The sequence below is a fragment of the Suncus etruscus genome, chromosome 3 (genome assembly GCF_024139225.1).
Source record: "Suncus etruscus isolate mSunEtr1 chromosome 3, mSunEtr1.pri.cur, whole genome shotgun sequence".
NCBI lineage: Eukaryota > Metazoa > Chordata > Mammalia > Eulipotyphla > Soricidae > Suncus > Suncus etruscus.
This window is the reverse complement of record NC_064850.1, coordinates 8471758-8499431: the sequence shown is the minus strand read 5'-3', so window position 1 is coordinate 8499431 and position 27674 is coordinate 8471758. Positions and strand designations below refer to the sequence as shown.

Genomic DNA, 27674 nt, shown 5'->3' with positions numbered 1-27674 from the left:
TCAGGCCAAATGGAATCAAGAGACCCAAACTTTAACAATCTAATCTTCAAATGGGCCTGTTCTACTGGCAGGTTGGGAGGCAAGAGGTGGTGGTATGGGATATACTCTTGGGACCATTGGTGGAGAGAGGTGGACACTGGTAGTGAGATTGGCCCTGATTCATTGCATGTCTAAAGCCCAACTATTAAGCATTTTGTAAATCACCATGATTTCTAAAAAAAAAAAAGTTTAGAGTTTTCTTGTCAGCACCAATTAGCAACCACTTCCATTCCCCAAAAGAAGATGAAATGATCGACTGCACAATATTTTCCATTCCCCAAGACTGAAGTCATTCCCTCCTCTTTTTTCTTGTTCTGTTTTTGCCTTAAAATTTTTTCACTTTGTACTATTTTCTGGAGCACCTTTCTATTTACAAGTCTTGTAAATTGGGCACAGTTACCATTTAATGGATCAGTTAATAAAACTAATTAGATCTTAAAAATTAGATGAGTTGGATTTTTGTTATTTAACATGAGCCATTGTAGATTTTGTTATTTAACATGAACCATTGTAGATTTGTCCAAAACTGTCCAAAATTATAATAAGATTTGTTAATCTTGTTTGTTCCATGAATGCATTGCAATTCTTGTTGTATAGACCCTATTTAAAAATTTTTATATATTTTTAATTTAGTTATCATGATAAACCCTATTTTATAAGGTGAGATTTTTGTAAATAAATATTTTAAATGTCTTACTTTTTTCAATTTTGGGGTTTTTTTTTTTTGGTGGTGGGGCACATCTTTCTGGTGCTCAGGGCTTATTTCTGAATCTGCATTCAGGGTCACTCCAGCGCTGAGGGTTAAGTGAAGTGCTGAGAATCAAACCCAGGTAGGCCATGTATAAGATAAGCACCTTGGGCCTGGAGAGATAGCACAGCGGCGTTTGCCTTGCAAGCAGCCGATCCAGGACCAAAGGTGGTTGGTTCGAATCCCGGTGTCCCATATGGTCCCCCGTGCCTGCCAGGAGCTATTTCTGAGCAGACAGCCAGGAGTAACCCCTGAGCATCGCCGGGTGTGGCCCAAAAACAAAAACAAAAACAAACAAACAAAAAAAAGACAAGCACCTTACCTACTGTACTATCTCTCTGGCCCTCAACATAAACGTTTAAAATTAAAACACTTTACAGAGAGGCCAGCTGCAGTTTCTTTGGTTCAAAGTATCAACTTACTTTGTTTTCTGATGTATTTTCATCCCTTTGTGAACTTAAACGTTATACATTTTACGTATCAAATTATTTCAGGCTATTTTGATAAGAAACTAATTTCTCACATTTTAAACTAAGAGTCTTACAGTTTTTTTACTTTACAGTTGCTACAGAGCTCATTTGTCTCTAGAGTCTTACTTATTATTTCAACCCCAAACAAACAAAAGTAATGGAAAATGAAAGAAATTTTTCAAGTCCCTCAAGTCCCCAAGAAATCATTTTAAACTATCTTCAAATATTTATACTATTGCCTTCCTTTTATTTCTAAATATTTTAAAAATTGAATCACTGTGAGATACTGGTTCAAAGTTGCTTGTGACCAAGTTTCAGTCATAGAGTGTCCAAGACTCATTCCCTTACCAGTGCACTTTTCCTGCCACCTATGTCTCTAGTTGCCTTCCCACCCTCCCCTTGCCTGCCTCTATGGTAAATAATTTTCTTTTCTTTTTCTTCTCTATTCTCCTTCCTTCCCTTCTCCTCCTCTCTGTCTTTATCTCTCTCTTCCTTTTTTTCCTTTTAGGCGCTGTCATTTGCAATATAGTTACTGAAATGGTATCATGCATATCACTTTACTTCCTTTCAGCACCCAGATCTTGTCCAGTATGATCATTTCCAGCTATCATTGTCATGGTGATCCCTTCTCTACCCTAACCTCACTCCCCACTCTTTGTGGCAAGCTTTCTACCACAGACCATCCCCCTGGCCCTTGTCTCTATTGTCTTTGGGTATGATTACCATATTATTATTTTGCCTTCCTTTCTTTTGATGATAAAACCTTCCTCAAGAGCAGTTTCTAGTAAAATAGAGATATTTCCCCCTATGCTGCATTTTTATTTCCTAACCTTGAATAAGGCCATTTTCTCTTGTATCTGAGTCATCGCATCAGAATAATTTTGGTAGTCTGACAAATCTTCTTCCTCTATCAGCTTTTCTACCTCCTGGAGCCAAACTTCAGTTTGATGAAGAGGTGAAGGCAAGTCATGATTCAACTTTGTTTTCCACATAGTAATCTGAAAAAGAAAAAAAAAATGTTCTTTGGTAATCATTCATTTGGCTTACTTATTCACACAGGGTATGTTTAATTGTTTAAAGTTTCACTGATTTACAAGTCAAAGAAATCTTGGTCAATAAGTAAATGTCTTAAGTCTGAATATCATTTGGCTACCAGTTGATCAGGAAGCTTCAGGAGAAAGGGCCTTGATTCAACACCACCAAGAATAACCCATAAAAACCAAAAAATCCAAATATGATATTACTTATGTTTCTAATTGCGCAATCATTTTTTTATGATTAAAAATGGATATGGGTGGGGGCATAACTCAAGAGCTGAGCACATGCTTTGCATGCTAGAGGCCTAGGTTTGATTCACAGCATCACACTGTATTCTTTTTTTTTTTTTTCCATTTTCATGATAACATTTTCAAAACTACTCCAGAAACCCTGGGACAAGGCTGTGACTGGGGCAAAAAATATGGAACGCTTCACGAATTTGCGTGTCATCCTTGTGCAAGGGCCATGCTAATCTCTGTATCGTTCCAATTCTAGTATATGTGCTTCCAAAGTGAGCACACTGTACTCTTAATATGGAGCACCACCAGGTGCAACCCCCAACGTGACACCAGGAATTGACCATGAGTACTACTAGCTGTGCCCAAACCAAAAGACAAAACAAAAGAAAATCTGTGTGTATTTTGAATGAGCTTTCTGACTTCAGGTGTATTCAGTATTTGTGCAGTAGTCAGAAAAGAGAAAGGAATGTTTGCCTTTCATTCATCTCCTTTCTCATTTAACAAGGAAAACCATTTCTCTATTTGATCTTCTGCTGGAATTTGGCTAAAAATTTATAGTAACTTTGTCAGCTGGGTCCAGAGAGATCATTAAGGGGTTAGATTGTAGCCTTGTGTGCTGTGGACTTGGGTTTGATCCCCAGTACCACATAGTTTCCAAGTGTCACTAGAAGTGACCCCTGAGCATACTGAAGTAAGAGTAACCTCCAGGGCCAGAGAGATAGCATGGAGGTAAAGTGTTTGCCTTTCATGCAGAAGGTCATTGGTTCAAATCCCAGCATCCCATATGGTCCCCTGAGCCTGCCAAGAGCGATTTCTGAGCTTGGAGCCAGGAGGAACCCCTGAGCGCTGCCGGGTGTGACCTCCCCCCCCCAAAAAAAAGAGTAACCTCCAACAATGCTGGATGTGTCCTAAGCCTTATCCTCCTAACAAATTGTCAGCTCCAAATAACATGAAGCTGCTATTTCCTCTAGGAAGTTAAAAATGAACTACATACTACGATGCTCTCACACAATTAAACCAGCTACTTTTAACTTTCATATATTTTGTGGTTTGAAAATTAAAAAGTTATAAAAACAAATAACTGTAGTAGAATGCCTGTCTCGATTACAGACAGGGGATGGGAGGGGGGCATTGGGAAAGAGGAATGTTACACTGGTGAAGGGGGGGTGTTCTGTTTGTGACTGTAACCCAACTATAATCATGTTACTTAAATAAAAAATATTTTAAAAAATAAAATTGAAAAGTTAAAGTTTAATACTTTTTTTTTAAATTTGTATGGCTCACTTTATTGCCATATTGACTTTATTGTAGTGGCCTGGAACCAAATTCACAGTATCTCTAAAGTGTGCCAGTATATTGTTTCTAAGTTGCTAAATTTTTTGTTTGTTTGTTTGTTTTGGTGGGGGGTCACACCCGGCAGCGCTCCTGGCTCTATGCTCAAAAATCGCTCCTGGCAGGCTCGGGGGTCCATATGGGATGCTGGGATTCGAACACCGTCCTTTTGCATGCAAGGCAAACACCTTATTTCCATACTATCTCTCCAGCCCCAATACTTTTTCTTATAAAAAGAATTGCATTCTATACAACAAATATATTTTCAAGCTAACATCAATTAGGAGCACTTTATAGACCCAAATCCATATGGTATATAGAGAAAAATGTAGACAAAACTCTTCATGACATTGAAATTAAAAGCCTTTTTGAAGGATAAAAAAAACTACTGACCAAACAAGTGGAAGCAAAGATAAACAAATGGGACTAAATTAAACTAAAAAGCTTCTGCGTCTCAAAGGAAACAATGACAAAATACAAAGACCACCAACAAGATGGGAGAACTTATTAACCCAACACACGGACAACCCAGGATAGACCCAGATTTGATCCCTGACATTCCATATGCTCCCCTGAGCCTGCCAGGAGCAATTTCTGAGTGCAAAGCAAGGAGTAGCCCCTGAGTGCCACCAAATAAACAAACAAACAAACAAAAATACATGTGGCCTTACGTTCAAAGAGTTATGACAGCACAAAGGAACAAGCACTTAAATTTGCATTGAGATGTCAGAGAAGGTCTTATCGATGATGGTCTTAACGATGAGAAATATTACCTTTTTTTAATAAACAAAGATGAGAATAATGATACTTCAGAAAGAAAAAGTAGCATGCACTTCTCAAGGACTTGGTGAATCATCTATATCAAGTAAGATAGAGACAGTAGAAATAAATGCCCCAGAAACTAAGAGGGGATAACATAGTAGGATTGGAAAATTGTGCCATGTGGAGGAGTTTGGACAGAAAATTCTGGAAGGAGGTCAGGTGACAAGAAAATGAGTTGTCATACCTATAGACCAGAAATCTATAGAAACTTTGCAGAGTTCTAATAAAAATCTATCAGTAAGGAGAAGCAAAGGAATTATTAAAATAGTTTCTCTCATCTTGAAAATATGGATTGGATGAAGAAACCAGCAATGATATTAGGAAAAATAGAAGGAAAAGACAAGGAAAGGGAAGACAGAGTAGGAATGCATTAGAAGAATGATAGAGCTATATTTACCTATGTAACAAAACATAACTTTGTTTTTCTATATAATAACTACTTCAAATAAGTTGTTTTGTGTCCATTGCAGCACACAGTACTGTTCAACAACAGACAAGTAGATCGTGAAGATGTGGTACATATGCAGTAGAATACTAACTACATAGCTAAAAAGAATGTTGCAATCATGCAATGTGTGCTGCAGTGCTGATGGAACTAGAAGATACATTAAGTGACGTAAGCCAGAAAAAGAAGGATAAATACAGAATGCTATCATTTATATGTGGTATTTAGAATAATTGCATGAAGAAATACAATGGTTTAAATGGGAGTTGTCTTGAACACCCTCGGTATAGCAAAAAGAAGGAAAGAAATAGAGTAGAGGAGGAGAAAAACAAATATGAAAGGAAGGGGGGCTAGGTGCATTAGTGGTGTTAAAAAAGGACAGAACTAAATATCCAAACCAAAGGCAACAACAGTAAAATCAAGAGATCCAAACTCTAACAATCTATATTTAAAATGGGCCTGTTATACTGGCAGGATGGGTGACAAAGTGTGGTGGGATGGGATGCACTCGAGGAATATTGGTAGAGAGAGGTCAACACTGGTGGTGGTATTGGCCCTGATTCATTGTATGTCTGAACCCCAACAATGAAAGACTTTGTAAATCATAACATTTTCAATAAAATTAAATTAAAAATAAAAAAAATACATGTGGCCAAAAAGCCCATGAAAAATGTTCCACATCATTAACCGTGAAGAAAATGCAAATCAAAACAACTATGAGATACCATATCATACCACAGAGACTGGCACATTAGCTTCTTAGAGTGTAAAAAAAAAAAAAAAAAAAAACACTTGGTCTTGAAAAATTTGTAATGTTTGTGTCATATTATGTAATTTACCTATGCATTAAACAACTATAGCATATACTGAGAGAAAACATTTTTACATACTATAAAAAATTGTTCAGGGGCTGTAGCAATAGTATTGGGAGAAGGGCACTGGCTTTGCACACAGTCAACCCTCCTTCAGTGTCCTCCTTTTTTTTTTTTTTTTTTTTTTTTTTGTTTTTGGGCCACACCCAGTAACACTCAGGGGTTACTCCTGGCTATGTGCTCAGAAGTTGCTCCTGGCTTGGGGGACCATATGGGACACCGGGGGATCGAACCGCGGTCCGTCCAAGGTTAGCGCAGGCAAGGCAGGCACCTTACCTTTAGCGCCACCGCCCGGCCCCCAGTGTCCTCCTTGTTCAGTGCCCTTGTGGTTCTCAGAGTCCACCAGGAGTGATCTCTGAGTATAGAGGCAGGAGTAAGCCCCAAAATGCTTGGTCCAAAAGAAATACATGTTCTTTAACTTCAAATATGTGTTCATCAACTTCAAAGCTGTGAAGTTTAAATCGATTATAAACATTTTAGAATGTATATTGCAACTCACTAACCATACCATAGTAGTTGAACCAAAATACAAGCTAACATATTGAAATGGAATTATCAATGGGACAAACCCAACGAAACAAACTGTGGGTTAGTTTCCATAGCCTCCAAGCACTGTCTGATGGGTGCTTTAGTCCATGGTTGAGAGTTCAGGTCAGCTCAGAGATGCATAATTACTGTAACTAGCCAAAATCTAGTGGCATAAAAAGTGAGGACTAAACCTTCAATATTTCTCATCCTTATTTGAATACCAACATTTATCTAAATAAGACTAGATAAAATATAAAAACACTATGAAATATGAAATATCCACCCCTGTCTTTGACAGAATTTCACTTGAGATCTAAAGTCCTCATTGAGTCAGAGATATATAGAACAGGAGATAAAACACTTACCTTGCAAGTGGCTCAATCCCTGGCACTCCAGGGGTTCCCAGAGTCTCATTGGGAGCAATTTCTGAGCACTGAGCTGGGAGTAGCACTCAAATACTACTGGTGTTATCCTTCCCTCAAAAAAAAAAAATCCACAGCCAATAGCTGTGGTCAAAAAAAAAAAAGCTTTTGACCTATGAAAATGATCTAATTAACATAATACCTTGGAGTTGAGTCTGTCCCAGACTTCTCTCAGCTTTAACTGATCTCCACTCAACTCATCCAGATTCGTTTTTATTGACAAAGTGGATAAAAAGGGCTTTTTTCCTTTATTGAATGAATCCACAAAGGACAGCAGGCACTGCAATTAGAAGAGGGTTTTAAAGATTAAAAAGTTTAAATTAGTTCATAAAAAGTTATCTATAGCTGCAGACTACATATTAACACAATGCCTGCTGCACAATAAACCTTCAATGTGTGGTAACAATAACAGCTTCCCAAGACTACATACTACAGTGGAACCCTATACTATGATTCTAGGATAGCCTCGTTCCTGATTTCTTTTCTACTCAAAATTCATTCTAAAAAATCTATTTCTGCTCAAAACCCAGGCTCTGCTATAAGATAGTATCTACCTTAGGCTTTATGAGCCAGATAACCTATCACAATATTCATCTCTGGGGTTATAGTGTGGAGACAAACATGGATAACACTTAAGTGTGTATGGCTCTATCTCAACTACCGAGTCTACAAAAAAAATGGTGGTGGGCCTATAGACTATCATTAGCCAACCCCCACACTAAAACTTCGGCTCAAAGCATTTCAAAGAAGGATCAGAACATCTTGGAATCCCATTACCATTCTGGGACTTCTAAGGTCTAATCCAAGACCTCCAACACAGAATCTGAGCTCTAACAGGTGATTCATAGATACTTTAAAATTTGAGGGGTACTATCCTTGAATTCAACCCTAACACTTGAAGTTAATTTAGTATTCATACAATTAGTTTTGGATTTTTTTTAATTGTTGTTTATATTTTGAAACCACACCCAGCAATGCTCAGGAGTGACTCCTGGGTTTGCACTCAGGATTTTCTCCTGACATTGCTTGGGGGGGGCATATGGATGCCAGGGATCACACCTAGGCTGATGGCATGCAACACAAGAGCTCTTCCCACTGTACTAACTCTTGAACCCCAATATAGAATTATCTCTGAAAGCTTTCCCCAAAGCGTCTCTACAAGTAAGCTATCATAAAAACTTCAAAAAGTCATACTGACCTCGTACTTTATAGAGTAGGTTTCATTTTCTGAATCTTTTAACATGATCTTTAGTTTTTTCTCTTGCTGAGTCAACCAGGTCATAGCTTCTTTTATTTTCTCCTGTAATTCACACATACTTGCTCAAAACTCTATTCTAAATAGACTTGATTTTTAACAGCAAAATTAACAACTTCAAATACAAAGTCATCTTTACACACACTCATAATGTCTTAAATTTAAAGTGGATTGAAAGTAGCATCTGAACACAATAAATTGCTAAAGACACTGAACCAGTCCTGTATGGTTGTTTTTGTCTAATCCATTTCTGTTATTTTATTTTGAATGGCATTGGTCTTAGCTACTTCTTTATAACTAGCATTTCAGAATAATAATTTCTAGTTAATCTACATATGGATTAATTCAAGAGATCTATATACTCCCAAATACATTGATATCAAATATATCTTTACAAAATACACTTGAACACATTCCATTCTGGGATCCCCCACACATCCCCACGAAGATCAAAATGTGTTTTTTTTTTTCATTTCACTATAAGAGATCTTCTCTATTTTCTCACCTATTTCCTAAATAAAACAATTTTCTTTACAAAATATAAGTCTTATCTCTCATTGTTGGATTGTAGGATTTAAGACAATGTTATGTTGCCGTCAACATAACATAACATAACATAACCACTATCTGTGAAAATTAATAAATTAATCATTTTCTTCAAAATTGAAGGAGAATAAAAACTAAAATTTGAAATCACTGAATATTGCTGTACAATATAAGGGTTACCTTTTAATAAACCACTAGTGAACAATGAATTATTAAATGTTGACTTCCTAGTATAATGCTTCAAGAATAAAAAGTAAGTTCTCCAAATAAATAAATAAAATAAAATGTTGCATAAGTATTAGAATTAGACCTAGAAGTGCTCAGGTCCACCAGGGACAACCCAGTAGTACAAGGGGCAGGGATGGCCCATAGGGTACCAGGTACCAAGAAGTAAATTCAGCATCTTACACAGGTAAGAAATCTACAACCTGAATAAGAGTAATCTCTCAGTCTATCTTGAATAGTTTGATAATCCTTAAAACAACATTACTAAATGTTTTGATTATGCTGTCATAAGATAATTGGCATTTTTTTCTTTTTTGTTTAGGTGGTTTGTCTATATTTAGGAGTAAATTTTACTGCTGCCTTGTAAAGTAATATACAAAAGCATTTTTAAATTATTTTTATGATCAGCACCATGAAAAAGTGATTTAAATTTTTTTTTTTTAGTTTTGGTTTAGTTGGTTGTTTTGGGGCCAGACTACTCCTGGCTCTGTACTTAAGGGTAACTTCAGATGAAGTTCAGAACATATGGGGATACATTCAGTGTCTTCTGCATGCAGTACATGTGCTCAGCCCTTTGACCTATCTCTCCAGCCTTAATTTTACTTTTTAAGATAAAAATTCATTGGAAAAGAGTAGCTCCTCAGCAGATCAAAAATAAGTTTTTTTTTTTTTTTTTTGGTTTTCTGGGCCACACCCGGCGGTGCTCAGGGGTTACTCCTGGCTGTCTGCTCAGAAATAGCTCCTGGCAGGCAGGGGGGACCATATGGGACGCCGGGATTCGAACCAACCACCTTTTGGTCCTGGATTGGCTACTTGCAAGGCAAACGCCGTTGTGCTATCTCTCCGGGCCCCAGAAATAAGTTTTAAGTCCAAATCTCAGCTGAGTCTTCCAAAGCCAACCAGAATCCAGCTTCATACTGGATTCATACTGACAACTACAGCCCACTAAGATGAGCTGAAGAGATAATACAGTAAGTAGGGTGCACGAGACTGACCCAAATTCAATCTTTGGCATCCCATATGGTCCTCCAAGAGCCTGCCAGAAGTAATTCCAGTGCAGAGCCAGAAGTAACCCTGAGCACTGCTAGATTGGCCCCAAAACAAAACAAAATACTAGGACTATATGCAAACATGCCTAAGAAAATGTTTGACCACATTTAAATATTCAAAAATATTTTATTTAATTCACAATTTTCATTATCCTCATGAAAACAAAACAAGTTATTTCTTTTGAGTTCAGTGATATTTATGCAATTTCAATCCACAATACTTTGTGTAATTGACATAAAGTCAAAGGAAAAAATTAAAATATCAAATATCAATCTGATTCTGATTAAAAAGTATTTCAAAAGAGGGATTAATATTTGAAAGACACAATGGAGTCTGGTTTACAAGGTGAATGCCTTTCTATAAACTCATGATCCTGCACATTAAAGCTCTGCAAACAAGTTTTCTTAAAGATTTTTATTAAGGGGCCGGGCGGTGGCGCTGGAGGTAAGGTGCCTGCCTTGCCTGTGCTAGCCTAGGACGGACCGCGGTTCGATCCCCCGGCGTCCCATATGGTCCCCCAAGAAGCCAGGAGCAACTTCTGAGCGCATAGCCAGGAGTAACCCCTGAGCGTCACAGGGTGTGGCCCCAAAACCAAAAAAAAAAAAGATTTTTATTAAAATAAAAATTTTAGTTAATATTCATTTAAATAAGTTAACTATTGGCAGAGTACCATAAAAATGAAATTGACTTGCACTTATAAAATCATACCTGAGACACACCAGTTCCAAAGGCATCCTTCGAATATTGTAGAAACTGTGCCACGTAGGTCATGATTGACTTTTCATCTGGATTAACAACATCCACATCTGAAAGACACACCAGGTTATCCTTTAACTGCAGATATGACTTACTCTAAATAACACTTAAGAACAGGACATGCCTAAAATAGTCTTGAAGTGAACCAAAGTTGAAGACCAATCATATAACCACTTTTACTCTAAGACCAATGGGTGGATAAGAGTTTCTAGGATTAGACAGATTGGTTGAATCCTGCCACAAGTATATGCACTATCTCAGTTTCCTAATAAGAAAACTAAATTATACATGATACATGTACAAGGGTCTAACAGGGTGTATGAAAAGGAAAACATTAAGCCTTTCTCTTTCTTGAGACATTTGCCAAAAATTCTCTTGCAGCATGGGAAAATGCAAGAATTTGACTCCATTCCAGATATACTGGTCTTAGTATCTGTGTAGTAAAGCATTCCCAAAAGTTTATATTGTAAGAGAAATTTGTTCAAGATAGCCACAAGATTTTATTCATTCGTTTATGGAACATATATATATATATACTGGGAGTCTTATATGACCCAAGTCTGTATTGTACTAAAAGAGTTCATGGTATGGGACCGAGGACAGTGGGTAAGGTGTCTGTCTTGCATATGGCTGACCTAGGTTCAATCCCTGGCATCCTGTATGCTCCAACGAGGCCACAGGAATGATTTCTGACTGCATAGCTAGGAGTTGCCCCTATGCACAGCAGTGTGACCCAAAACCCAAACTAAATAATAAATAAATAAATATATAAATAAAAGAGGTCATGGTAAAATAATTTTGGAAAATGCTAAATTACATTCTAAATTACTAAAAACTATTTTATAGAAGAATTTCTCCAGGTGTATCAAGAAGATCATAACAGCATAAACCAAAGATTGCATAGATTACAAAGTGAACACATAGTTTTGATATCTCTTGGTTCAAATTGGTTCAAAAGAACCAATTAACATTATTAAAAAGGAAATCTTGGTATTAATTCAGTGAAACTCGATTCAACAAATGTTGACAATCAACAAATGCATGGGTTACAAAGACTATAGTAAATCAGTTCTCTCCATGAGGCCCAATTTCATCTTTTAATTCATTCAACAATAGAAACTAGACACTTGAATAGATATTTGATGATTAGATATTATCTGTCAGTCAATGAGCCTGCGATTATGAGAAGAACAAACAACAAATAAAGTATATTATATATGATTTAGTATGCATATTTACTGTACTCAATGATGATTGAAGGAAAAGTGAGCTAAAATGCATCCAAATCATAAAACAAAGATCATCTACAATAAAAGGTAGTCATCTGGGGCTGGAGGCAGAAAGACAGTTGAGAACTTAAGGCATTTGCCTCTCATTCAGCCAACCCATATTCTATCCCTAGCATTGTATGTGTTTTCCCCCATACCATCAGGAGTGACCCTAAAATACAGAGCCAGGAGTAAGACTAGTAGAGACCCCCCAAAAAAACTTAGGTCTGGAGTAATGTTGGTTATTTATTTGGGGCTACACCCAGTGGTACTCAGGAGTTACACCTGGCTCTCTGACTCTCTGCCTGGGGGCTGATACTGATGGTGCTCAGGAGATAATGTGGTAACAAGGATAAAGCCCACAAAGTATGAATGCCAGTTCACTGAGTTCTCTCTCCAGATCATGGAAAAAATTTTACTTAATATTTTATAATTCATTAATTGAATCACAGTGAGATAAACAGTTACAAAGTTTTTCATGGTTGAGTTTAAATCATACAATGTACAACACCCTGTACCAGGACATATTTCCTGCCACCAGTTTCCCTCCTGCCTCACCCCCTGCCCTCCTGCCTACCTCTGTGGCAGACATTTCTCTCTTTCTCACTCTCTCTCTCTCTCTCATGCATATCCTTTCAGCACACAGTTCTTCTCTAAAGTGATCATTTCCAATTATCATTGTCATTACAGTCCCTTCTTTGCCCTAACTGCACTCCCTTCTCTTTGTGGCAAGCTTCCTATCCATGAACTGGTCTTCCAGGATTTCATCTCAATTCTTTGTATATTATTATCATACTATATTTTTCATATCTCACAAATGGGTGAGATCATTCTGTGTCTATCCCTCTCCTCTGACTCATTTGCCCAACAAAATACTCTCCATATCCATCCATGCATAGCATATTTCATAACTTCATTTTCCCTACACTGCATAGTTTTCCATTGTGTAGATATTCCTTTGTTTCTTTATTCACTCATCTGTTCTCAGGCACTTGAGCTGTTTCCAGATTCTGGCTATGATAAATAATGCTGCAATAAACATAGGAGTGCAAATGACTTTTCTGTATTGTCTTTTTGGGCCACTTGGGTATATTCCCAAGAGCCACATTGCTGGGCCATACAGAAGCCCAATTTCTAGTTTTTTGTAGAAAGTGCATATTGTTTTCCAAAAAGTCTGAACCAGTCTAAATTCCCACCAGCAGTGAATAAGAGTCCCAGTATTTATTATTCTTTTTGATGTATACCAGTCTCTTTGGTGTGAGATGGTATCTCACTGTTATTTTTATTTGCATTTCCTCTGTTTGTTTGTTTGTTTGGCCATATCCAGGGCTCTGGAGGTTTCTCCAGTCAGCTTTTTCAACTGAAGTCCAAAAATTCCACCAACAGCAAGCCCTCCTGGAAACTAGGTCTTGGATTTCTAAAACCATTCAGAGAAAGAACAAGGGTTTCTCAGGGAAATAGCTGATCCTGGGTCTAGAAATTTAGAAACTGAATCTGGAACATCTTAAAATGTGTCAGAAAATATAGACATGCTCACAAACAAATATGGAATCCACATGACGAAAAGGAACTATCAAAGGAGCAGAGGAGTCAAGTCAGAGAGCTTCTAATGGCCTGAAATTGAGCTTTTGAAGAGACATTTTCTCTGGGCAGAGGGGAGCATTACAGGTGGTACTTGGGGCCTACTTCCAGCTCTGTGCCAGGAGTCCCTCCCAAGATGCCTAAAGGACCTTACAATGCAGTGCACAATTTACACTCAGTCCTTTGAGCTATATCTGTGGCCCTACAAAATATTTTACAACTTGAGCAATAAAATAAACAAGTAGCATTGAATTCTCCAGGAAAATATCCATATGTCCATACGGTTAAAAGTAAGTGATTGAGTGGAAAACTGGCTCAAAGAGCTATGATAAATGTTTTGCATGTAAGAGCCCCAAGTTCGATCCCCATCACTGCAGATTCCCCCAAGCACCACTAGGAATGACCTAAATACATAAGTAAATAAATAAATGGAGAAAGGAGGGCACAGAAGAGGATGGATCACTCTCTTGTGCAGAGTTCCACATAATTGACGTGGATGACCTGCTTGCAGGAGGGAAAAGTCGTCTTCTAAGTGTTATCTGTACAGAGTGAATCCTCTTTAAGGAGTCAAGCACATAAAAACAAAAAGAAACTAACTCTAGTCATGAAATCAGGTAACAACTTTTGCTGGGTGATCAAGGCTAACATCAACAGTCATGTCCTTACTAATATGACATTCCCCTTGAGACAATATGATCACACTCACACATTAACCTGGTGGTCTTCCTCCTGAGAACCCATATGCCCAATCTAATCATATAAAAAAAGATAGAACAAATTCCAGAAAAAAGGCATACTACAAAATAGTTGCCCATGAACCCTGAAATGTCCAAGGTCAACAGCCACAAATACCTAAGCAAACTGCCACCATCAAAAGAAGCTCAAGAGGACCAGACAACTGAACACAGTGTGCAGTGTCTTGAATGGAACTCTATGAAGATAAAGGAAAAAAGGAGAACGAAAAGAATGTGAATAGTCTGGCCTTAATAATAGAATGTCATCTTTGGTAAATAACCATTACAAGTATAATGTAAAATGTTTGTAAGAAAACATAGATGTAGTGCATATAAGTACTCAAATATCAGGCCCGGAGAGATAGCACAGCGGGGTTTGCCTTGCAAAGAGCCAATCCAGGACCAAAAGGTGGTTGGTTCGAATCCCGGTGTCCCATATGGTCCCCCGTGCCTGCCAGGAGCTATTTCTGAGCAGACAGCCAGGAGTAACCCCTGAGCACCGCCGGGTGTGGCCCAAAAACCAAAAAAAAAAAAATAATAATAATAAAAAGGTACTCAAATATCCTTCCAAATTTTCTTTAAGTCTTTAATAGATTGATTCATGAATTTTAATTATAGATATATTTAATTACAAATAATTATAAATCTATAAGTTATAGGTTTGATCATAAATCAATTTAAGCTATTAATTAAAATCTATTTAATTATAAACAGATTCATTAGTACACCTGAGAGAGGTTTCAATGGGCTAGTGTACAGATTTTGCAAGTAGGAAGCCCAGGTTCGATCAATGGCACTGCATGATCCCTGAGCACCACTGAAAGCAATCCTGAGTGCAGACTTGGGACTAGCTCCCAAGTAACCCCAGGTGTGCCCACTACACATCCAAAATAATTTAAACATAAAATCTATTTAAAATAAAAAAAAAATGGCATTCTGAGATACAGTAATATGAAGAGTCTTTGAAAACATGGTGCTAATTTAAAGACATCAGTGACAAAAGACCATGCACAGTGGGATTCTTCTACTTACGTGAAATGTCCCAAACTGGGAAGTCTATAATGGCAGATAATGGATTAGTGGTTGCTTAAGGCTAAAAGGAGTGTGAAAAGCAAACAGTGGAGATGAGAGGAAAGGGAAAGATTGCTAATAGATAGGAGTTAACTTCTGGAGCAATAAAATATTCTAAGCTGGGGGTTGGAGAGATAGCATGGAGATAAGGCATTTGCCTTTCATGCAGAAGGACAGTGGTTCGAATCCTGGCATCCCATGTGATCCCCCAAGCCTGCCAGGGGTGATTTCTGAGCATGACGCCAGGACCCCTGAGCGCTGCCAGGTGTGACCCCAAAACCAGAAAAAAAAATTCTAAGCTGATCTTGATGGTGATGGCAAGGTTTTGAGACTATAAAAATCAATGAGTTATATAACCAGGTGCACAAATTGTATGATATATGAATTCAATCTCAATGAAGTTATTCAACACTTAAAAGCCTGAGTGACAAAATCAGTCATTTAATGGTTGCTGGAGTCAACTAGTTCACACCAGTCTGAGAGGACAGTTGTGTTAGCCAGTCAAAACAGTCAGCATTAAAAATTATACAAATATCCATTTTTTTAGTTTTTCTTTCTATTTTCTTTATATTTTTAATAACTTTGCTTTCTGTCATCTCAAAACAAATGTACTATGATCAGTTATGTCAATTATGTGATGCATTTTCATTATACATTTTTTTTTGTTTTGTTTTTTTTTTGTTTTTTGTTTTTTGGGCCACACCCGTTAGATGCTCAGGGGTTACTCCTGGCTACGCGCTCAGAAATTGCCCCTGGCTTGGGGGAACCATATGGGACGCCGGGGGATCGAACCGTGGTCCTTTCCTTGGCTAGCGCTTGTAAGGCAGACACCTTATCTCTAGCGCCACCTCGCCGGCCCCACATTTTTAAAAAATAAAATAATATATGCAAATAATATAAATTAAAACAATGGTAATAAATCCTCAAAACTAATCACTTCCCAAACATTTCACTACATGTTACTGTCTTCTTGCCCTTGATACTCTTTTTTTTTTTTTTTTTTTTTTTGGTTTTTGGGTCACATCCGATGGCACTCAGGAGTTACTCCTGGCTCTGTGCTCAGACATCGCTCCTGGCAGGCTCCGGGGACCATTTGGGATGCCTGGATTCAAACCACTGTCCATCCTGGACTAGCTGCATGCAAGGCAAACACCGTACTGCTGTGCTATCTCTCCGGCCCCAACCTTTGAGCCTTTTTATGTCTTTATATACTTGAATGAAAGAAATAATCTACAACAGTGTGCTGTTACCTCCCTTTTCCAACTCTGTGGTCAATGCCTTAGCATGTGGGGAGTTTAAAACTGGTGGCCAATGAAGTAGTTCAGAGGGCCAGAGCATAGGCTTCACATGCCTGGATTAGACCCTTGTTACCACATACACTGTTAGGAGCAACCCTGGAGCACAGAACCAAGAGTAGTCCATGTATGTCACTGGTTGTAGCCGCAAAGCAAAGTAAAAGATCAGCAATACGGTCTTAACAACATATACCCCAAAAATCACCAAATGAGTACTTGATTTGTTGTTTTATTGATCGGCAAAGAATGGAGAAATTGTTAATAATCACTTAATCTTTAAACAGATTTATAACTCTTTTATTTTTTTGGTTTTTGGGCCACACTCGGTGACGCTCAGGGGTTACTCCTGGCTATGCACTCAAAAATCGCTCCTGGCGGGCCGGGCGGTGGCGCTGGAGGTAAGGTGCCTGCCTTACCTGCGCTAGCCTAGGAGACGGACCGCGGTCGATCCCCCGGCGTCCCATATGGCCCCCCAAGCCAGGAGCGACTTCTGAGCGCATAGCCAGGAGTAACCCCTGAGCGTTACCGGGTGTGGCCCAAAAACCAAAAAAAAAAAAAAAAAATCGCTCCTGGCTTGGGGGAACCATATGGGACTCCAAGGATCAAACCACAGTCGTTCCTAGGTCAGTGCATGCAAGGCAAACGCCCTACTGCTTGCACCACTATTCTGGACCCAGATATATAATTCTTAAATTGTGAAGAACACAGAAAATAAATAATGATAAAGTAATGAAATAAAATAAAGTCATCTTCCCACATAGTCTTCAAGCAAACAAGAGTCATTTGCATCAGTGAAGAATAAATAAAATTCTGATATAACTCTTGGCTGTTCCATTAACTCAGTCATTTAATGAAAACACTCACGTCAAACTTGACAACTGCAACCAAAAGTTGGCTACAGATGGAGAAGAGTGTTTGGCAACAATAAACAAAAATAATTTGGGGCTCTCCAGAACTAATAATAAAGTGTATCATGTGTTTTATTATTTATAAACTGTGTGATACTTATCTTTAATCACTTAATTTAAAATAAATATGTATATACATATAAAACACATACACATTGTTTTGGAAAGCCAATCATCAGAAATTAACCAACATATCCTTCTAGAGAGAAGACTAGAAGTTGTGTCTCTTAAATTGTCAGTTCCTTATAATAAACTATAATCTCCACTAATCCTCTATTTCTCTTTTATTAACTTACTGGTTTTTAAAGAGATATATTAATATATATGTCTTAGTATATATATAATATACCTAAAGTATATTATGAATAATAAACACCAAAATTAAATGCTTTGCCTAAGAAACTTAAAAAGTCTTTTGGGGACTGGAGAGATAGCATGGAGGTAAGGCATTTGCCTTGCATGCAGGACAGTGGTTTGAATCCCAGCATCCTATATAATCCCCCAAGCCTGTCAGGAGCGATTCCTGAGTGTAGAGCCAGGAGTGACCCCTGAGCTGCCCAGTATGGCCCAAAACCTCCTCCCAAAAAAGACTTTTGACCTTAATTTTCTGAAACTAATCTAAATTCAATCATTAATTTTAGTTTTAAATTAATTATTTAAAATGTAACCTATTGATAAACCAGAGAAATAATTTAATGGGCTTAGCAAATGCTTTGCAAGTAGGAGGCCTGGATCCAATCCCGGGTAATGCATGGCCCCTGAGCACTACTGAAAGAGTGCTTGTGCACTGAGCCAGAAATACTCCTACGCACTACTGGGTGTGGTTCGCCAAAATATACACATAAATGTAGCCAGTAGATACAATTCTGCTGTTGTGAACTATCCAGGACAGCTGATAGAAGAAAAATCAACTGGCAAGGTCAAGCTATGAAAAAATATGACAAATCAGTTGTGGTCCTATTAGAAGAAGTTGACCGTATTTTTTGCTCTCTAAGACATCCGTAGTTTTTAGATGCTCTTCTTCTCTACACTCAGGCTTCAGCTCCAGGCAACATTTACCCCATAATATGCACTTTGGGGGGAGGGTAAAGTGCATCTTATGGTACAAAAAATATGGTACCTTTAATGTGGGTGGGACGAGATGGGAGAAAGAGAAACAACTCAGAGAAAACATCTTAGAATCAATAAAACAATTTGGAACACAATAGAAGAAAATTAAGATAAGGACTCACATTTTTCCAATAACCCTGTTTGCTTTCAGTTGAGACTTTATCACTGCCCATTATTGAGGTGAACTTTAATAGGCAGGGATTCTTAATTTTCATAAAATTTAATCAAGAATTTAAATTAAACCTCCCAGGAGCAAAGGATAATGCTCTGTTTGTTTATATAGGGATATGATTTTCAAATCAATTTCGCCTTGTTTTCAAAAGAAAGCTTTGTTACCTTCTGGTTCCAGCAATTTGGGAATTTTTAATTCTCGTTCTGCAATTCTGAAGGCCTCTTGCAGGTTGTCTCTGTTAGATCTGTGCTTCACACTCTTCATGTCAATCAGGTCTGGTCGAAGGGCATGAATGACAGCTAAAAAGGCCATTCCATTTCTCCAGCTCGACTTAAAATCTGTCACTTCCACAGACTTGTCTCTGTCACAAAGGGGAAAAACTATGATAAACATTACTACAGATAATAAACCCAGAGCCATTCCACCCATTATTGCCAATAGTAACTATCATTCAATGATCAAAGACATAATATAAAGCATTCCAGGAAAATATCTAGTTTAATCTTGTGATCAAATTAAAGTAGGGTGCCAAGTTTGAGGAAGCTAAGGGTAAAAACCACACAGAACACTCGTTCTCAAAGTGGATCCTGATCCAACAGCAAAAGCATCATCTGAGTTGGAGGAGCAAAAAAGTAAAAATTCTCAATCCTAATTCCAGAAATGGGACACTAGAATTGTACAGGGAAGCTGACACTCTGGTAGAAGAAATGATGCTGAAATGTTTGATGCATTGAGCCCTGCCATTAGCAATATTGTAAATCATAGTGTATGAAACAAAAATTTTTTTAATTATGAGAACTTCTCATTATCACTTCCATTTTTTTTCTCATTTTTTAAAAATAGGAGACACCTCAGTGGTATTTGGGCTCAGACATGTTTGAAGCTCACCAGAACCACACTTGAGTTTACCTGGGAGCCCATGCAGTACTGGAAATCAATCTCAATGCCTCAGACATGTATGTATGTGCTTTAGTAGCACATTTATTTGAACTATCTCCCCAGTCCTTCTCCTGTTCCTTTTTTAAAAATTTTTATTGAGACCATGTGAATTACAAGTCTTTCACAGTTATGTGTAAGGTGTATAGTGAGAGTGAATTAGGATTATTGCCACTACCAGTGATGACCTCCCTCTGCTCTAGTTCCCAGCATGCCTTTTAGACCTCCACCCTTAGCCCCCTGGACTGCTAGTGTGATAGGGCCCTTTTGTATGTAGCTTGTTGTGGCTTGGATCTCATTATTCTATTGTTGCCGACTTTGGGTTGGGTATTTAGACCTGATCATTTTTTATTTCCACTCAATGCTCATGCCTTCTCCAGTTTCTTAAAGCCATATATGCTAGTCTGTATCTTAATTGAGTCATGAATTTCTTCTAAACAATGCAGACCCTGACCTTTATGTGTCATGATATATAGCTCAGACAATTTGATATGTTATTTTTACCCATTTGGTTATTTATCTATTCAACAGGCTTTTATGGACTATCCCTCTGCTATGAACTGACATTATGAAGACACAGTCTTGTAGCTATGTGGCAGAGCACTTGCTTTGCATGTATGAGACCTTGGGTTTAATTCCCAACATTACCACAGGGGAAAAAAAAGCTTCCAATTGTAGTAAAAAAATTTTACTCCAGTGTGGTGGGGGGAGTTGGGAGTTGGGGAATATGAGGGGGGCCATTGGTGGAGGAAAAATGTACACTGGTGAATGGTGTGGTACACTATATTGACTGAAATTCAATCATTAACCATTATGTAACTCCGGGAGGTGACTGTATTATGAACAACCTCATAAACAACAGTGGTTAAATAAAATAATTTTGTTTCGCTTTTCTGGTTTTTTGGACCACACCGGTGATACTCAGGGCTTACTCCTGGCTACACACTCAGAAATTGCTCCTGGCATTGAGGGACCATATGGGATGCCGGGAATCAAACCCAGGTCCGTCCTGGGTCAGCCATGTGCAAGGCAAACATCCTACCACTGCACTATCACTCCAGCCCCCTAAATAAAATAATTTTAAAAACATTTTTACTTTACACCTATCTTCAATGTGCATGAGAGATAATTAATAGAACTATGCCTACAGAAGATAGACAAAGATACTGTAAGTGCAGCTAGTAATAGGACACCCAAACAAGGGAATGGGGGTGAGAAATAGATTTTAAAAACTAAGACTGGCTGAACCCACAATGATCACATTTGGAAGATTTACTATGAGAAGAAGGAGCTAAAGACATTTTTCTTTTCAGAAGAGTGAAATATTTTAGATGGTTAGAGAATAAGTGAGCCTGAGTTTCAGACCCAGAGGTCATGTTGTTGAGCTGTGACACAGTCGTCCTCTAGTGCCACCAAACTCTCTGGTGGTCAAAGTACTCACGTGCCACACTGCTCCTGAGCCCAGGAGAGAAGAGCCTTTTTTGCAGACATCTGCCACTTGGATTGGACACTGGGACATTTCTTTGCTGGAGGACTTGAGGTAGGAGATGAGTCGACAGCACTCACACTGTCCAGGGAAGGCAGATTGGAATCACAAGAGAGAGTCTGGGCCAGTTCCTCAATCTAAGGAAGACATGAAAGTGCATAGATTCAAAATGAGATGCAAGGAGTTGTGAAGGAAAAAAACCTTCAAAACCAGACTTGAATGGTTCTGCATAACAGTGACAGTTTTCTCCAATTGAGCGTGGGCAGATCCCTGAATAAAAGCTTTTGTGGTCTGGCACTCCATTCCAGCTTGCTGGCTTTCAATGTCTTGGATCAATTCTTGCCCTCATTCAGGCATGACAAGCTTCTAGTTTTCCCCTAAAATGCTTACAGATATGGTGCTCAACAGTTGTTAATCTAACTTGAATGGCTACAATATCTTCAAAGAGATTGAGTCCATTAAAATGCACTCTTGATTATAAATCATAAAGAAACAAATATGGATAAAAATTAAAATAGCCAATGTCATGAACAGACCAAGCGTAGGGAGAAAAGAAAATGTCAAAAAATATATACAAAAAATACCCTTATTAGTCAAGGGACTCTCAAACTTTGAAAACAGCATTAATAAGAATAACTCTGAAAACCTATTTGGTGTCACCTACGAAAGCTGAAGACACAGGCCCATGTTTTGTGTAGGGCCAGTAATCCCATCCCTGGATAAGAGGGCCTGTCAAAATAAGGATTCATAAATGTATTAAAAGAAATACACAAGAATGCTTCTAGGAGATTTATTCATATTAAATAAGTTGGCATTAAAAGAAATGTCTATGAGCATCTAAACATCATACAATGGTGTATTCATACACAGTAATGGAGAAAAAGATGACCTCTGGTACATGTTGCAACATTAAAAACTCTCAAAACACCAAGTTAAATGAAATTAGTTCGACACTGAAGTTTATAGTATGCAAGAGAATTAACTATAGGAGTAAAAAGTGTCTAACCAAAGAATTTGTCTTTAGGGAAAAGGGTCAGTGAATGGGAAAACTAAGTCTCTCAGGTCCACAGAACATTCAATAATTTTTTTGTAGTTGTCGTTAAGAGTTACATGTCTATGCTTAATTTATAAAAATTGATCAAACTCTACAATTAAGATTTTGTGCCATTTTCCCTATTTGTGTCAGTGTGTTTTTGCTACATCTTTCATAAATATTAACCACCAAATGATTTCAAGTCTAGGAATAGTGTGATTATAGATTAATTTGTATATTATCTATGATGAAATTTTTGTTGCATTTCAAATATCCTAGGAAGTAGAAGACAAAATACAAATGTCTACAAATGATCAAATTTTAATAATTTACCACATCTGGTTCATATTTCTTTAAAGATATAAAATACAGAGACAGTTGAAAACTTCCATCTTTTCCTCAGTATTCATTTCCTCTCATTCCCAGAGGGGGCAAACCCACGATCCTAAATTTAGTTTCCATCACTCTTAGACATATTATTGTACTAACTGCAAGTGTAGGTATTCAAAAATAATATGTGGGTTGGAGAGTGAAATCAAAGGGTTGAGTTCATGCTTTGCATGTGGGAGGCCTGAGTTTGCTTCATGGCACTGCATGGTCTCCCAAGCACTGCCAGAATCGAGCCCTGATTTACATGCCAAAAGCAGCTCCTGAGCACCAGGGAGCAAACCAAAATAATATATAATGTCTAGTTTCACATTTAATTTTACACAAATGTTATGTTATTTTCTAATTTTTCTTAAAAAACATTTGTTTCCCACATGATTCTTGGAAGTTCTTTTAAAAGTAATTTTGGCTGGGGCCGGCGAGGTGGCGCTAGAGGTAAGGTATCTGCCTTGCAGTCGCTAGCCAAGGAAGGACCGCAGTTCGATCCCCCAGCGTCCCATATGGTCCCCCCAAAGCCAGGGGCAATTTCTGAGCGCTTAGCCAGGAGTAACCCCTGAGCATCAAATGGATGTGGCCCGAAAAACCAAAATAAAAAAAAAGTAATTATGGAAATACAAAACATGCCATCTTTTAGGTACATGCAGAAAACACGCAAAACTTCAAAATCCTAGGTCTGAATGACTACATATTTACCAATTATATATCAGGACTACAACTGCCTGTTTTTTTTTTTTATGTTCTAGAAAAAAATGTTAACTTAAAGATGAATAAATATTTGAGTCATTCCTGGGATAGATCTGAATATTGTAGGATTATTTTCTCTAGACAAGGACCCTCAAAATTAAGAAGTTACGGGGCTGGATCAATAACACAACAGGTAGGGCATTTACTTTGCAAGCAGCCGGCCAGAGTTTGATTGAACCCTGCATCCCATAAAGTCCCACAAGCCTGCCAGGAGTTATTTTCTGAGTGACTAATGAGTGAAGAGCCAGGAGAAATCCCTGAGAGCTGCTTGGTGGTGTGGCACAAAAATCAAAAAAAGAAAAAAAAAGAAAGAAAAAAAAAGAAGCTTCGACAAAGTTTACTGAGTAGCTTTCAAGAATTTACACCAGAAGTTTTCTATACTCTGACAAATCAAACCACCAACAATGCGGAAAAATTGAACATGGCAGGTTCTATTCCATCTCATGCTGCTATCATGGATAATTCAGGACCTCATGATAAAGTTAGCATCCCATTTTAAATTTAAAAAATAACAAAAATGACCAAGATCTACTTATTCTTTCTACTTATCACAATTCCCAGAGGTCCTCCCGAATCTCCAAGAAGTACTGAATCTAGCACTAAGCCACATTCATTGCTTTTTTCATACTATAGTAATTAGAACAAAAATACTTTTCATATCATTGTACTACTTACATGAAAGTGCAGTATAATTGTCCAAATTAAGCCAAGAATAATGGATGGATTTCCATCTATAATATCCGCAACATGAATATTTATTAACTTAATCTGGAAAAGGAAAAAAATGTAGGTGAAAAGGAAAAACTATTTCACAAATTCTTCTTTCCAGTAGGGTTCCACATAAAATTCATACTCACGGATCGATTTTTCAGGAATGTCAGGGCATGTTCTATGTTGGTTCTACGTTGGAATGTATTGAATCCTTTATCTCGAGGCTATGAAATCCAAGCAAACGTTATCATTCAAATTCATAGCGATTCCACTTTTTATTAAAAATTTTTAAAGCTAACACTCAAGACTGTAAACAAAATTCTGTAATCAACAAAATGTTTTGTTTTGTTTTTGTTTTTTTTTGGGGGGGGTTGGCCCACACCCAGTGACGCTCAGGGGTTACTCCTGGCTGTGCGCTCAGAAATAGGCCCCTGGCTTGGGGGACCATATGGGACGCCAGGGATTGAATCAGGTCCGTCCTGGATCAGCCCTGTGCAAGTCAAACATCCTAATATTTTTTATTATCACTTGGAAAGCTTACCAACTGTTGTCCAGAGAGCACTTCCAACAAGTCCAGGAGAACATGGCCCTTTTTAATATCTGCAAACAGGTCTGATATCACTGAGGGAGGCGTGTGCTACAAAGGGACACAAGAAAAATCATCAGGCTCTGACCCCAAAGCATAAGACCTCTAAGAATCCTATAAATGAGAAGACAGTGCTGTGGCTTGGTGTACATGTCTTAACAAGTATGAGACCTGGATTCACTGCCTGGCAACATATATCTATATGCATTATGCACAATGACATCAACAACAGAGGGAAGGGAGAGAAGAATAAAATAAATTTAAATATATAAGTGATGGGGTCAAAGAGATAGTATAGCAGGTAGAATGTTTGCCTTATATGTGGCCAACCCAGGTTCACTCCCTGGCATCCTCTATGGACTCCCAAACCCGCCTTGAGTGATTCCTGAGTGCAGAACCAGGAATAAACCCTGAACCATGTGTGACCAAAACAAGTATAGCCATATATTTATTTATAAAGCTTATCTATAAAAGCATTTGCATTTTTAAATTTAAACAAAATACCATACATAATTAAGATAAAAAATTTAAGAATCTCACAAATGTAGCTTCAAAAAACTAAGTTTTGGTTCTAATTTTCTTGTCTCCCCAACTCTTTTTCCTTATTGTTATAATTATTGGCACATGTTTTGGTTGTGGAGCTCACCAGATCATATGTTTGGTTGGAGTATTGTAGAGCTTGCACTTATTTTTTTTTTTTTTTTGCTGTGGTTCCAAAGATCACAAAGTATCAGGCCTTACACAAATAAGGCAGGTAAGAATTCTTCCTGGAATAATCTTTCATAAATTTACCCTTTTTTTAGAAATAATAAGCATTGTGTTGGGATGAGCAGCTGGCAGAAAATACTTGTTCATTTAGTATCTCGTTATTCCAGGCATCACTGAGAAGCAAGATCTCAATTGTGATCTCTAAAAGCAGAGTACATGTACTTGCAGTCCAGCACCATCACAAGCTGTGTGGTCTTGATCAGTCATGTAATTTCTGTGCCTTTGTTTCCTTTTCCATTAGACAGAGATCATCATTTAAATGTCAAGAACAAGCATAATAGTAAAGAGCTTAGGGCAGTGTCTAACTAAGGAATCATTATTTTTTGTCACCAGAACCTCAGATTTTGGCAGGTCAGAATCACCTGGGAGCATACAAGGTACCCATACATTATGTTCATGACCTCACTCTTGCCCTGGGTAATTCTGAAGTCCTTGTCATCTTCCTGATGCTTTACACTAGTGATCCTTAATAATAGTGCTGCCAGAATCACCTTCCAGCAGGTAAGCAATGCTGAAAGTTGAACACACAATCTTTTGTTTTACTTTGGGGGTCCACAGCTTTCTCAGGATATACTCCTGGCTCTGAACTTCAAAATCACTCCTGGTGTTGCTAAGGGACTATATGTGGTGTCAGGGATCAGACCTAGTCAGGCACATGCAAGGTAAACTTCTCACCCACTGTACTATCACTTTGGCTTGAAGTCATCTTAAGCCATCTTCCACACTTCCCTCTCCTTTGTTATTAGTGCTTCATTAGATGGAGGAGTTCTTGTTTTCAACACTACCTCATGTTCTTAACAAAGTATACTTCTTTTGGCATTGGGAAATATTAATAAATGTCAAAACCAAGATCAAGGCTGCATTCTGAGGAAAGGGACTCAAAAGGTAAAAGAATAAGAGAAAAGAAACCCCAGGCCTGTTTGAACCTAATGTACCCACATCCATTTTACTTGTTCATGCAATCTACAATTCTACACAGGAACTGTAGGATACACACAACTTGGGTCAGTTACTAACCACTGGCTCCACTCCCAACATTTATCAAATGTTTACTGAGAATCATCAGATCAACATTTCCCAAAGAGGGAGCTGGAACCATCCAATGGAGAGAAATATTCACCTTGGGTATTTGAGTTTGCAACATAATCTTCAATGGGTCATAGAAAAATCATTTATTTACAGTTATCAGGAGAATATTTTATAACTATTCACTATAAAAGTGGAACATCATATTCTTGGTTTTCTTATTAATATAAAATAACAAACACTGTATAGTGGTGCCCAGTTGCACAAATGAAAGGCAATTTATCCTATCAGGTGTTCAGGGATGATGGGAAAAAAAGTTTCCAGAAGCCTCTGAACTCTTATGATCTGGGACCAAGTGCCACCTCTTCCTCCTATGAAGCGAGGTTAGTCTAATGTGCTGTAACAGAATCCTCTGTCAATGCAAAAGGCACTTGGGTATCCCTAACATGTACTGCTTGAGGCTTCGTGAATAGACTGAGTAAATTCATAGCCAACATCTGTGTTTATTCTAGGCAGGTGAACTTGGGTTTAAAAATGACAAGAAAAAAAAAGGCTAAGATCAAAGTGAAACCCAGAACATTCTTTCAATCTTTTACAAGTCAACATACCTATCTGAGGGGATAGACTGAGGAGTTAAAGAAATAACTTAAATAAATCTAGAAGTTCACTAACTTCTTCCTACTTCCTCACCTTTGCCAACTGTGAGTTTATCCAGCAAGTGAAGGTTTTCTTCTGTGTGTCTTCCTGTTCAGCTGTTAAATAAAGGACAACAATTAGAGAGAAAGTCAGAGACTTCAGAGACCTTTGGAACACATCAAAGTTCCCCTGATTTTCCGTCAAATATACATGCATGTTAAGTGTACATGTCTATTTCCCAAGAAGTGTCTTGGAAATAACACAATTTTATTTTAGTGCCTGCAGTTTAGCTCATGAGACAATAGTTTCCCATACTTTTTCACTGACAAAAACACTAAGTTACATGAACTTCACAGGACCTGTGGATAGAGAAAAGTTCCCAGTCCAAGTACTTGTTGTCTAAGACAAAGCTAGTCTTTAAGAATACCCCAAATG

The 27674-nt window shown here is 37.9% G+C and overlaps 1 protein-coding gene and 1 non-coding gene across 2 annotated transcripts in view; both read right to left on the bottom strand.

Annotated features, from left to right (window-relative positions):
- Nucleotides 1–19366, bottom strand: part of SYNE2 (spectrin repeat containing nuclear envelope protein 2) — a 273877-nt gene extending 254511 nt beyond the window's left edge. Inside the window, exons 1-5 of the mRNA XM_049770287.1 lie at nucleotides 19091–19366; nucleotides 10740–10837; nucleotides 8154–8255; nucleotides 7098–7235; nucleotides 2088–2255 (exon numbers count right to left, since the gene is read on the bottom strand). Coding sequence (XP_049626244.1) covers nucleotides 2088–2255; nucleotides 7098–7235; nucleotides 8154–8255; nucleotides 10740–10837; nucleotides 19091–19355 — 771 coding nt within the window. The 5' untranslated portion in view covers nucleotides 19356–19366. The remainder of the gene's footprint in view (nucleotides 1–2087; nucleotides 2256–7097; nucleotides 7236–8153; nucleotides 8256–10739; nucleotides 10838–19090) is intronic.
- Nucleotides 2711–2814, bottom strand: LOC126004644 (U6 spliceosomal RNA). The gene has a single exon (XR_007493912.1). It is a non-coding gene; the product is annotated as a U6 spliceosomal RNA (small nuclear RNA).
- Nucleotides 19367–27674: the final 8308 nt, after the last annotated feature.